Source organism: Cyprinus carpio, chromosome A20 (genome assembly GCF_018340385.1).
Source record: "Cyprinus carpio isolate SPL01 chromosome A20, ASM1834038v1, whole genome shotgun sequence".
NCBI classification, from domain to species: Eukaryota; Metazoa; Chordata; class Actinopteri; order Cypriniformes; family Cyprinidae; genus Cyprinus; species Cyprinus carpio.
In genome coordinates, this window is record NC_056591.1 from 6,384,485 (window position 1) to 6,397,991 (window position 13,507).

The window sequence follows — 13,507 nt, forward strand, 5'->3', positions numbered from 1 at the left end:
ACTTGAGAGGCCATTCATGTCTATTCATGTTCATGTATTTCTGATAATCCTGACAACTCATGAAGACAGCATAAAGCCACATTCCAAATAGATCGGTGATCCTTTCCTTGGTTCCATTTCCTCCAAGAGGTTCCATCTCTCCTTGGAGAACAGAATTAGAAGGAATTAGTCTGGCAGGGAAGGGGTTTTTGTGAATGTCTTAGGGGTTTCACGTCAAATCACATCAAGGCAAGAATGAGTGACAGCTGCTCTCTGTTAACACTGCTGCTCACCATTAAGCCAGATGATGAACAGTCTATACACAGTCAATTGTCATTTAAATTATGGGAGGCACTTCCAGTTTAGGGAATGTCCACTCAAAATAACTGAAACAAATCATTAGAAATAATATGGTTGCACTACAAATAATCTTTATCTGTCTGAGTGAAAGAGCTGTACATTTTCTATCATGGTGTGTATTTATTCCTCAGGAAAATAATATAACACTTGTTTTCATTCACTTATGGACTATTTTAGAGCAGAAGTGTAGGGAATAGTCTATAGGGGTAATTTTGCATGAAGCCTAATCCAGTTATCCCACCCCTTAATCATCTCCATCATGCAGTCACTTGTCAAAAAAAGCTCAAACTTCCTGGATTCAGTTTAGAGTTCTGAAAAATCATGGATGGATCTGACTACAAATAATAATGATGCTACCTGTCAGGATGATGTAAAGTTAAAGTTAGGGTATAGGCTAGGGTTTGGGGTTCATATTTGTTTCAGCATTGTGTAACCAATGAAATCTTCAGAATCGACTATGGGCAGGGTTTGTGCTTAACTCGTTTCAAGGGAAAAATCACACTTTCACAACCTAAAACGAATGGGTCAAATAAGGGAAGACACCTAAAATGAGAATTGTTGGTGTGCTTTCAGGAACAAGGTTGGGAAACACTAATCTATTGCCACACACTTGCCATGATAGCACATCAGTACTTCTACTACATGTGACCGAAAACAAGGAAATAAAAACAATCACCTCTAAACTTGCTGACTTGACACATTAGAATAATGCCAGACCCCTGTGGAAAACAGCTCTGAGAGTGCCTGCGTCAGCATGGTGTTGCATTGGACATTAAAAAACAGCCATCAAACACACTTTCACAGGTTTTTTTTTTTTTTTTTTGAGAAACACTTTTCTGGGATTATGCAACTAAAAGAAATACTGAAGAAAAGTGTTTTCTGCATGAGTCAGACTTGGTGAGTCAGAATTGCGAAATCTTTTAAAAAGGAAGGCTGAAATCTAATGGATTCATTTTTACTTCATGAAATGATGTAAAGCTCCACTGATCTGAGTTCTTTTAAGCATAAACAAAATAATTGTCATTTAGTTGGGGCTGTCAAATTTCAAAGATGGCAAGACGTGCCATGAAAGTTTCATAAAAGTAGTCAGCTTGAACATTATGATAGCTGAATAAGGAACAGACTAAGATTCAAGTTGTAACATCATTGACTATTATGACAAAATCAATGGCAAAATGACAAAGAACAGAATCTCAAGATGAATCTAAACACAAACTAGAAGGGATTTTTTGTGGAATAATGATATAAATGTTGATGTTCTTCACACAAACAAATTGTTTGTCTTCAGAAAACCCGCACACATCACATTAACTACATTTTATGGTGCCTTTATGGCCTTGTAGGGCTTTGTAAAGATTTCTGATTTCATGTTCTACAAAAGAAAAAGATAACAGCATACAGGTCTGGGCAGTGTGATTAAGCAATTGAGTGTTTATATAAGGAATATTCTTTGAAAACCCAAAAGCAGAAAATAAGCTAGCACCGAGGCCTATAATAGCTTTACATTATCAATTACATATAATTTGTCAATGTGTATGTTCCTAATCACTTCCCATTATCAATAAACAGTGTGGTAAAGCTTAAATGTTCAGTCCAGGATCATAAACAGCTTAGATGGTGGAAGAAATCGGTCTTTGAGCAAAGGCCATTAAAAAAACACTTGTGAAATCAAATGTTGGAAACCCCCATCAATAGTACAATCAGATCACATGATCTATACTGGCACTTCCTTTTTCTTTTATTTATCTTATTTCTTTTTTTTTTATTAAATACTATCCCATTTTATTTATATTACATTTTTCATCACAATGATATTAATGTGAATAGTTATGATTTGGATATTGTAAATGTTTACAAGAATATGAATATGCTATTTCTGAATAGCAATAAAACAAAGGGCAGGAAGGACGCTCATTGTAACTTGTACACGTCAGAACTTATTAACAAGAAGACAGTGGATGACTAGGTATAATTTGTTCAATGACTTTCAGATTTTGACATTAGAGTAAAGTAATGCAGCACTATACCTTCTGTGTTACAAACGTCTTTGCTTTTATTTGATACAGTCACCACACAAGTCTGAATCACAGCCACACCAAACTTATGACTAGATTCTTCCTGTCTGTGTTCCGTGTCCCATGTCCCTCTTTTAAGGAAATTCCCCTAATGCACTCATCCGTAGTGAGATTTGTCAGTGCACGCATATACACATAAAAATGTTCACCACTGATCTGTGGTTCAATTTCATCACCAACATGGATTTCGCAGGGAGGATATCTTTAATGATATCAAATAATGAGACAAAGAACCATTGTTTTGGTATGGAAAATTCATGCTCTTTCGCAATTAAACTGAGCAAAAGGTAAACTGAGGTTTCTGATTGCAAGATCACAAGCACTGTAGTTTTAGAAAGTTATTAGTGGGCTATCATAATTTTAGTATACACCTGTAAGAAAAAAAAAGGATTTAAGGGCAATACATGTATATATAATATCTAAAGTGTTACAATATATATATATATATATGTGTGTGTGTTTGTGTGTGTGTGTGTGTGTGTGTGTGTGTGTGTGTGTGTGTATATATATATATATATATATATATATATATATATATATATATATATAGTAACACTTTAGTTTAGGTACCAATTCTCTATCAACAAATTGCATGTATGACAATACAGCCTTAGTGTTTCTAGTACAAGAATATCCTACATTTATAGTAAAATAGTTAACAAAATTATAATTAGTAAAATACATAAGGCAACAAATAATTTACAATGAAAACTGCAAAAGTTTGTTCCTAGAAGTGACAACTGTCACTCCACAACATATTGTTTTACTATTGATCACTTTTAACTTAAAACCTCCAATACATGCAGGTCTGGAAGCACCCGCAGGAACTGCTGTGTAACAGTGGTCAAAGTCTCTCTCTAGTGGTGAGAAGATAGAAAAGCACGTTTCTTAGGTTGGGGATGGGTGAGGCTTTGCTCTAATGGCAGGTAGCCTAATTCTGCTGTTAAGTGGAGGAGTGATTAAGTTGATCAGATCTATGAAAATAAAGTCTTTAGTGAGGAAGGAAACAAGACATTAAAAGTGCTTCTGAAGAGAATCAATGACAACACTCTGACTGGAATTCATCTTTGACACACACACACACACGCATATATGTGTATATATATATATACATATATATATATATATACATATATAATATATATATATATATATATATATATATATATATATATATATATATATATATATACATATACATATATATATATATACATATACATATACATATATATATAGTAAAATCTAATTTTTAGGCAATGCTATTAATTCATTTCTGAATGAAGTTTTTTAACTGAATCGTTTGTGAATTATTCAACGACTTACAAAGTCACTTCTGGCAAAACGATATAACCTACAGAAAAGGTCACTGAAAATCCCCAGAAAAGTCAGTCTGGATTTCGGAAACACTGACAAACTGAGTAAGCCAATCAGCTTTGAGGACCAGCGTTATAACTTGAACAGATATAATAGACCATGCTGTGTGAGTGTGTTTGATTCATTAAGTGACCAAACTGAGCGACTGGCCTCATGCATGTCATGGTTTAACTGCTAAGCTAAGACATCTGCTTAGATTAAACCTTTTCCATCTGCTGTCCTCCAGTCCACTGCAGAGCTACTAGATCACTCAATACATGTCTCAAAACATATCAGCATATCTTAAATGAATAACTACTAATCATTACATTTTTATTTCTTTATTTATGTATTTATTATTTATTTAAACCTGTTAACATGGACATTTTAACACTATTTCTAGGCCACTAATCAAATTTGTGACAATCAGCAGATGAGCGCTTTGAACAAAAGGTCAGATTTCCATGCTTGTATTGAAACTCATGCTCTCAAATCGTGCCGGATAACATAATCATGAGGTTTTTAAGCATAAATGGGGGGAAAAGAAAATAAGGCCTCAACGTTAGTCTTGTACCAGATATCTCATCTTAGTCACATGACCTCATAGCCCATACATGCTCATAATCTGTTTATGCAGCGCATGACCTGTCCTCCCCCTCTCTCCTGCCCTCCCATCCCGCCTGCCTTTCAGCTGATGATGCATGTAGCAGAATAGGCTTGGGGAGCATCGCTATAGCAACCGCAAACAGAAAAGCACTTCAGAGCAATCTCAAAGAGGAAATGTGACCTGGGCCATTACACATCTACAAGCCATACAAGACAACTGGATCACTTCTAAAGGTAAGGGGACTGAGAAAAGGAGAAATGAATAAAGAGGAGATAGCAAAAGAGAACGGGAGAGGAGTGGGTGGATGGATGTAGAGGAAGACAATATTGATTAAAAAAAACCACAAAATTAACGAATTCAGTATGTTTTGAGATGCCATTCTTTGTATTTTGAGAACCATCGGCAGTGATTTACAGTGATGTTAGTGGTAACAGGTGGACACTGAGCATATTACTTTTCGTTTTAGAAGCTTAAAATGTTTAGATTCTAAAAAAGATGTTAAATCGTAAACGCATGTTTACTTTTGTACAATAAACAGTTATGTACTGTGTTTGATCATCACCTAATGTCTGGTAAAATCTGAAAAAATCTTCACAAATTCACATCAGAACAGATTCTGTGTTGGAGATGTGCCGAGAACTCAGCGCTGTGATGTCTGTCAGGTGTTAAAGAGAGCATCTGTGCGCTGAGCTTTAGGCTTTAGTAACATTCAGCCCCAACAATGCTCTATGTTTTGTGTAAGCGTGATGGCTTTTACTGCACCTCAACAGGTAAAATTTAAGGTGAGCAGCAGAGGGCTGGTGACAGCTGCGAGCATGTCGTGGTTCAGTTGGAACGAACCGTACTATCGGAGCCCACGACGTGAGCCGTCTGAAGTGGTTACGGACACACTGATGCTGGAGCTGAGCTGGCAGATGAAGGAGGCCGAGAGGCTGCAGCGGGAGCGAGACAATGAATACCGACGGCTGAAGAGCGGCGTGGACTACAGCTGGCTCATGAGCACCCCACGCAGCTCATTTGACATCAGTCAAGGAGAGAGACTCGGCCTTGAGGACCTGTGTAGCAAAGTACCACCATCATACTGTGGATCGGTAATACAAAGGTAAGACAGATGGGTTAAAGGAACTGCTGCACACGGCACGTTTTGTTTTCGACATGAGGATCATGGGTTCAAGAGAGGGCGATCTGGGTAATTAGTCTACTAAGCTGTCTTTGTGATCTCTGTACTAGGAAACGCACAAAGACAGCCCTGTTTTTCTCTAGGTGAACTAAGCAGCTCTAACCTGCTGAAGTGATAATTGTAAATCACACACAGGCCTCACGGGATGCGCACCTGACAGATTTACCCTGTGTTCCATTCGGAAGGGCTCATCCCTATGCCCTAATCCCTTCCAAGAGTTTACCCTCCGGAGTGAGAGCTTCAAAGTGTTGAAGGGTGTAGGGTACCAAACAACTGTTTCTTGAAGTGCCCTTCTGCGTCATCATCACGTGCCCACACGGAGGTGCCTTCATTATGGAAAGAATCTGCGCAAAGGATCATGGGATCCCGAAATGTCCATCAGTTGTACCCTTTGAAATCCTTCATTCCGAAGGGCCCTTTGAAGTGCCCAGTTTTGAGCACTTCGGTTTGGAACGACCCTTCAATATGGCGGCCATGGTTGTTTTCACTCCAAAGTGCCCTTCAGAGGGCGATATATTCTGTTTGGAACACACCGTTAGATGAGCCATAACTGATGCTGTTCATTTTTGATCAGGTAGCAACTGCATAGCAACTTATATTTGTTCAGCCCCACTCATTATAACCATGATTTAAAAGAATATTTGACCCAAAAATGAAATTTCTGTCATCATATACTTACCCTCGTGTTGTTGCAAAATTATATGCTTTTCTTTCTTCTGTGGAACATAAAAGAGTTATTGTAGTTTTTTTTTTCTCTCTCTCACTATACAATGGCATTCCATAGTAATGGATTGGTTACCAATACCCTTAAAAATATATTAGTTTTCTTCAAAAAAAAAGAAGGTCATACATGTTTGTAAACACATGAGGGTGAATAAATGATTACAGAATTTTAATTTATGGCAGAACTATCATTACTTACTCATTATTTACCTATCGTCATGTCATTACAAAATGTATGCTGTTATTTTTATCCTGTGGAACACTCACAAAAACAATTCAAAGCAGTCGTGGGCTGTCCAGCATTTAAAAAAAAGTATTATGAACGCTATATATATATATATATATATATATATATATATATATATATATATATATATATATATATATATATATATATATATATATTTATATATATATAGCGTTCATAATACTTTTTTTTAATATATATATATATATATAAATCTGATTCAAAATATTAATAAAACAATTACAGTGATCTCAGTGATACCAAAATAACATTGGTTCCTCAGAAAACTAGGTGAAAAAGTACCAGGTGAAAAAGTGAGAGTTCTGAGAGGATTTTGTTGATTAAACAAAGAAGGAGAAGAAAGATTAAGAAAACACTGATTCACTGATTTAACTGGAAAGATAAGAACCTAGCTTGGAAACCTATTTTAAGACTTCCCAAGAACATCTTAGTCTGTGGAGCAAGGGCACAAAGGTCCTGGGAGGCTGTTTTTACTCTGATGTGTCAAGTGCTTATTTTCTGCTCTCATAGGGACCACAGGCGACAGTTCACCTGGGAACAAGTGGCTGGTGTTTTTGCGCTGTGTAAAATCTGCTTTAATGAGCGATTAAAACAGACCCACAACTTTTGGTTAATTTCTTAGTTTGAAAATGGCTGTTAAATGCTGTTTACTAGGTGTATCATGTTATAATATATTAGTAATCATTTAGTTTGTCCTTGAGGTCCACTTAGCTTATACATATGATAATTTTCCTCTCACTCTATAATGTTTACATTAAAAGATATTAATTTTGTCACTGTACTACATGTGTCAATGACCCCAATTATAATTGGCTAACCTTTTTTTTTTTCTTTTTTTTTTTGCATGTGAAATGAGTAATAATACTTATTTATAGGCTTCTAACATTAGGATCATATGGAAACACTTTTCTGCCTCAGAGTAAAAAAGTAAGCAAATGAATTGCAACTTTATTCTTTATCTTTCAGTATCACTTTAAATATCACAAGTGTCACTTTGTTTCTTGTAATACTGACTGTGCCTTTATATCAGTCCTGTCAATGTGACTTTAAATCTTGCAACTGTGACTTTATTTCTTGTAATTGCGACTTTATACCTCACACTTGTGACTTTATCTTTTAATGTTACTTTAAATCTTGCAAACGTGACTTTTTCTCACAATTCTAACTTCATATCTCACAATGTGCCTTTATATCTTCCAATTCTGATTTTATATTTCTCATTGTCACTTTAAATCTTGTAGTTGTAAGTGACTGTATTTCTTGTAACTGTAACTTTATATTTGGCAGTTGCAATGTTATTTCCCTCAATGTGGCTTTAAATTTAGCATGGGTAACTTTGTTTCTAAGTTAATCACTTTAAATGTTACAATGTGCCTTTATATTTTCCAACTGTGATTTTATATCTCACTATATGACTCAGTCTCACAAATGTGACTTTGTTTCTTGTAATTGCAAATTTATACATCATACTTGTGACTTTATCTTTTAATATTACTTTAAATCTTGGAAATGTGACTTTTTTCTCGTAACTCTAACTTAATTTCTCACAATGTGCCTTTGTATCTTCCAATTCTGACTTTATATTTCTGTGTCACTTTAATCTTGCAGCTGTGACTGTATTTCTTGTAACTGCTTTTTAATTGTGACTTTGTTTCTTGTAATTGCAACTTTATACGTCACATTTGTGACTTTACCTTTAATTGTGAGTCTAAATCTCACATGTGTGACTGTTTCTCATAATTCTGGCTTTATATCTCACAATTTTCCTTTATATCTTCCAGCTGTGACTTTATGTCTCAAAGTGAATTTAAATTTTGCAGTTGTGACTTTGCTTCTTGTAATTGTGACTTTATATCTCACAATGTCTTCCAGCTCTGACTTTATATCTCAAAATGTGACTTTATACATTTTTAGAATGAAACGTTGTTTCAGCTTAATTACAGTAAAGGCCTTTTTTTGGATAGACAGGAAGTTTTGTTTCCTGAAAGTTAGTAATATAGTACAAATAATTAATTAAACTTTTTTCCAATATGATGCTTCTTTTACAAAAGTCTTATGAAAAATTCTCCACACTCTCACTTGTCTTCATAGGTTCCGGCAGGTGCTGATGGAGAATGAGCCTGAGCTGCAGGAGGTTTCTGGACTCTTCCGCTCTGTGCTTTTGGAAACACTTGAGCGTGTTCACGAGGAGCAGGAGGCTCAGCGTCTGACCCACCAGTGGAACAACAGACGCTCCATAAGCCTGTCGCTGATGAGCTTCAAGTCTCGCGTGCGAATCAACCCTTTCGGCAGCACCTTGGGACTGAAATCAAACAGTTATGGCTCGGAGGAAGAAGGAGTAGATGTCAAGACTGTGTGTGGGGATGTCGAGAAGGGCTTTGGTCAGACAACAGAGAAAGTGCAGCGTGGGTGGAGCATGCCAGAGTTCCGACACAAGGGAATCAATGGGAAAGCTTGAGTGGGATTCAGCAGGATCTGATCTGATATTCCCAGCATCACCTTCACTTTCAGTGTATTATTATTTCCAGAAGTATGGAGGTAAGAGCTATGTTGATGTTGGGAAATAAAACTAAAGTCTTATAAGCAAAGCACCATGAATCAATAAATCTGCTACAAGGACTATAGATCAAAAAGGCACACTTTTCATTTTTGACTAAATGTGCATATATGCAGTAACTCCTAAAACAGGAAAGCAGATATATGTGAAGCATTCTGAAATAATCAGTTGCCTAATGTATCTAGTGAAATTTGGAAAAATTGGCTTTTTAAATGGCCCTTCTGTTTGACAATTGATACAAAAAACAAAACAAAACAAAACAGCAGGTCAACTTTTGTAATATTGCCCCATTTTTCAAAACAGGTTGTGCTGTATTTTGTGTGGAAATGCTCAGATGCTTGTGATGTGCAAGTGTGTAAGTGATGTTAGTCAGTGTAACTGTAGAATGTAAATGTATGAAACCAATAAATGCTTTAATTTTATTGTGCTGAAAAATAAAGATTTATGCACATTTGCTTTGAGCGTTTGTGATTATGAGACAGTGACATGGTATCCTATATTTTAATACAAATGCCTCACCTATATGGCATCTGATGGTATCAAAACTTTCACAAATATTTTCAAGAATTTACACTCAATACATGAATATAGGGAGAAGATATTGCTAAACTTTATGCTATTTTGCAGAAGTACTGACGAGTATTATAATACAGCCAATGCCTGTTAACAGAAGAAACTGTATAGGGCTAGACTGCAGATTAATATTTATTATTCATGCAGTAACAAACCCTGTGCAAAACAAGCATACCTTAAAAAACTTCCCCAAGTCTCTAAATGATTTTGTCAACTGTTAGAAACCCTGCCAACCAGTTTCTAACAAATGTTTATGTATTTGGTACCAAAAAATAAAGGACACAAACTGGAAATTTATTTAACAGTATTGTTATCAGCACAGTCAGATGCACGTGACTCACAAAGGCAGATGATGAGCTTTTAACTACCTGCTAGTGGTGCCTCTGCATTCGGCTCAACCAAGCAAATACACAGATTATCATGAGATAACAAGAAACACCACTAGAACAACACCACTACAATATTGTTTCAAATTTGAACTTGTTTTTTTTAAATAGATATACAACCTTCATGACGAAAGTTGCTGGCGAATCAGCAAAAACTGTTCATAAATGATTTAAATCTTTCTGAAAAATTCCTAAGAAATTTGAACTGATTCTGTTATGTACTTGAGGTTTGCAGTTTTAGTATGAGAATACAAAGAAATTTTTTTTTTTACAATTTCAGTAACATGTAACATCCATGCTACAGTTCTCAGAAGGTATAGTTAATTAGACAAAATATAAGTATTTCAGGACACAGACTGGATTTATATGTTAAAAAAAAAAAAAAAAGGAGGACAACAACCATCCACATGGTGTTTATGGTAAGGATTTGTCAACGTATAACATCAGGCAACAACATTAATAGTTGAAAATGGTCTTTCCCTGAGTGGTGGTCAGGTGAATAATGAAAAAAAGAAAGAAAGAAAAAGCTTGTCTGTTTCTGCAGCTCCAGGTCTGGACTGAATCAGAAAGTGGAGTTTAAGAACTCCAGCAGTTCGGCTCGGTTTTTGTCCCTCTGTTTAAAAAATAAATAAATAAATAAATAAATAAAGCAATCACCAGCCATCATAAAAAGATAAAATCAGCAGAGGAAAATATCCATTCCACGCGTTTATTTTAAAATCAAACATTTAATTAGTTGTTTTTCTTTAGTGTATTTATGTTATCTGCACAGTGAAAAACTCACCTGCTTGTCCTTCTTTGATTTTTTCAGTTTCATTTTAATCTTTTTCCCTGAAATCATACTGTATTTGCCAGATTTGTTCTTTTCCTTAAGATACTGGGGATGACAGAAATTCTGTTACATCACTAAACTTTGCAACAATTACAGAAACGTTTAATCAAAATCAAAATAAATAAAAGCAAAGAGACTACAGCATATTGCGAAAATGTGATGCTCACTATGAGGTTTTGGGTTGAGCTGAAAAAAGTACCTTTGAAATTTGAACAGGTCCAGAGCTGTCGTCCTGCCCTTTGTGTCCCCTTTCCTTCTTCCGCTTACGGGTCTTCTCTTTTTTTCCTTTCTATTTTTAATAATAGTAAAAACAGATAAGTGAAAATTTATTCCAAACCAACATTTAATCAATGAACATTGAACAGCTTTTATATATATATTAGTAAAAACAGATAAGTGAAAATTTATTCCAAACCAACATTTAATCAATGAACATTGAACAGCTTTAATATATATATGGAATACTTTCACAAATGTAGTGTCAAAAATGTGTGTGTTTATAATTTTTTTTTTGTGTATAAAGTCCTTGGTCAATCAGTGACATTGCAAGTCAATAGCTGTGTAAAATTATTAAAAAATGCTTGCTTTTTTGTTCCACAGAAAAAAATTACAATATACAAGTTTGTGACAATAAGGGTAAATAAATGACAGAATTTTTCTTTTTTTGTGTGTGAAATATCCCTTTATACTTGCTTATTCTGACAACTCTGGGCAAAAGTACACACATTTATAGTGTCAACTGAAAAGAAAAGAAAAGAAAAGAAAAGAAAAGAAAAGAAAAGAAAAAAAGACCCAGGTACCTTTTTTCCATGTCTCTCTTTCCTTTTCTTTGAAGACTTTCTTTGTTTTTTGCAAGAATCTAGCAGTGGAAGCACAGAACACATCTCTTATTCAGATCTTCTGCATCATCGTAATCAACTCATTTCAATTTCTGTTTCCTGTTAATGAAGTACGTGAAGTGATGAAGTTTTACACCTACAGAAATTCTCCTTTCAGACTTTATACCCTCGGGAATGAAGCCGGACTTTTATTAAATGCTGTTTATAATTGTAAATAATACATCATTCGATTTCCACTTTCTTTTTATTATTTAACTTACCTGAGCTATTAGAGCTGGAGTTACTACGTGATGATGAACTGCTGGACGAAGACTGTGAAGAAGAGGATGTTGATGAGGAGGAAGATGAAGAGCTGGAAGACGATCTGCTTCGGCTTCTCGCTCGTTTCCGGTTTTCGTTTTCTCTTCCTGTCAATATATGCACTGTATTTGTAAGCAAAATCATTTCTGCATGTTTGGCCGGTCAGGGTTAGTGATTCTGTTCTCCACATTTCCTTTCCTAACACAGATCGGTCCTGGTGTCCCGCTGCTCTGCATATTCAGCATGTCTCTCTTATTTAACACGCTTGATTCAGATCATTACTGAACCCCAACTTCTCCCCGGCTGCTGCAGCAAAGATGTGTGCTGGGACACCACACTTACCTACACTTCACGTTCACTTAGGGTCGAATAGAACAAGTCTGAAGTGATAAGAGATGCATACAAGATGTGCTGAGTGTGGGGTCTCGCGAGGACTAGAAGTGAGCAGCAGTGCTCCAGAGAAACTCACCTCTGCTCTGAGAACTGCTTCTGCTCTTTGTACTCGACTCACTTCTCTCCACGGTGTCCACTTGGGCAGACTAAAAAATAACAAATAAAGCATAGCAACTCAGCATCCAGATCTTTTCAAATGTTCAAAACATGGACTGTGTTCTGAATGAGAATCATAAACAAGAATCGGAGATCCAGTGCGCTAATGTTAGATAAAGCTCAAAAATGCTGTTTAGTTAAGTCTTACAATTCTTCTACAGGCAGCTGCTTATTTACTTCACAAATGCGTTACACGTTATCAAAAATTTTTAGAAGCAAAAGTTTGTAAACATCAACCAAAGAATTAAACTTCATCTGAAGGTTTAAGGCTTTTAATGTAACGTTAAGCAGCTGAACACTTTACCATGTTTATATTAAATTATCTTCAAAATGTGGTTCTTCCCACCACAACAAAAATCGGAAAAATCAGAAGAATAGCCAGATATGAATATAATCCGTGCTGAAGATAAGTTGCGTGGAATATAAATGACTCTTCTTCATTTCTGCGATCAGTGCAATGAGATAAACACCGCTGCCATCTTCTTTACGTCACACACACCACGTCATCCGGGTACTGTTCAGCAGCGCAGGCGCGTAACCGACGCAAGCAATAAATAGCTCCTGTTTTATGCAAATTGAATACTTTTGACGCAGCACGCAGACGGCGTCATCACACGATAGCTGTTACTTTTCTAAGCGCTGGGCCATTATAGCAATCATGGATGCTATTCATCTGGTATATGCGAGTTTTTTTTTTTAATAATACTCTATCATTAGGAACCCGTTCCTGAACCTGTCAATGCACCTATTGGTGAGATATGTTTCACTGTAAAAAATAAATAAATAAATAAAATAATAATAAATATGGTAGAAACTGTATAAAATAAGAGCTCTGTTCCTTGAGAACATTGTCTCTGTCCCTCCTGCAGTTTCATTTTGGATCAGCCTCTTTGATAGCCTCATTTAAATTGGAAAAATATATG

The 13,507-nt window shown here is 35.7% G+C and overlaps 2 protein-coding genes across 2 annotated transcripts; one reads left to right on the forward strand and one right to left on the reverse strand.

The window, feature by feature from the left end:
- The first annotated feature begins 1,067 nt into the window (after positions 1-1,067).
- Positions 1,068-9,559, forward strand: LOC109049988 (protein RD3-like). The gene is made up of 4 exons (XM_019067654.2): positions 1,068-1,236; positions 4,462-4,610; positions 5,148-5,479; positions 8,640-9,559. Exons 3-4 carry the CDS (start codon positions 5,193-5,195, stop codon positions 9,004-9,006), a joined length of 654 nt encoding a protein of 217 aa, XP_018923199.1. The 5' UTR covers positions 1,068-1,236; positions 4,462-4,610; positions 5,148-5,192; the 3' UTR covers positions 9,007-9,559.
- Positions 9,560-9,951: 392 nt separating this feature from the next.
- LOC109049989 (pinin-like) lies at positions 9,952-13,137 on the reverse strand. Its single transcript, XM_042777478.1, has 7 exons — positions 12,889-13,137; positions 12,505-12,574; positions 11,996-12,142; positions 11,697-11,755; positions 11,096-11,185; positions 10,849-10,941; positions 9,952-10,677 (listed from the first exon to the last, which is right to left on the reverse strand). Exons 1-7 carry the CDS (start codon positions 12,889-12,891, stop codon positions 10,627-10,629), a joined length of 513 nt encoding a protein of 170 aa, XP_042633412.1. The 5' UTR covers positions 12,892-13,137; the 3' UTR covers positions 9,952-10,626.
- Between the last annotated feature and the right edge of the window lie 370 nt (positions 13,138-13,507).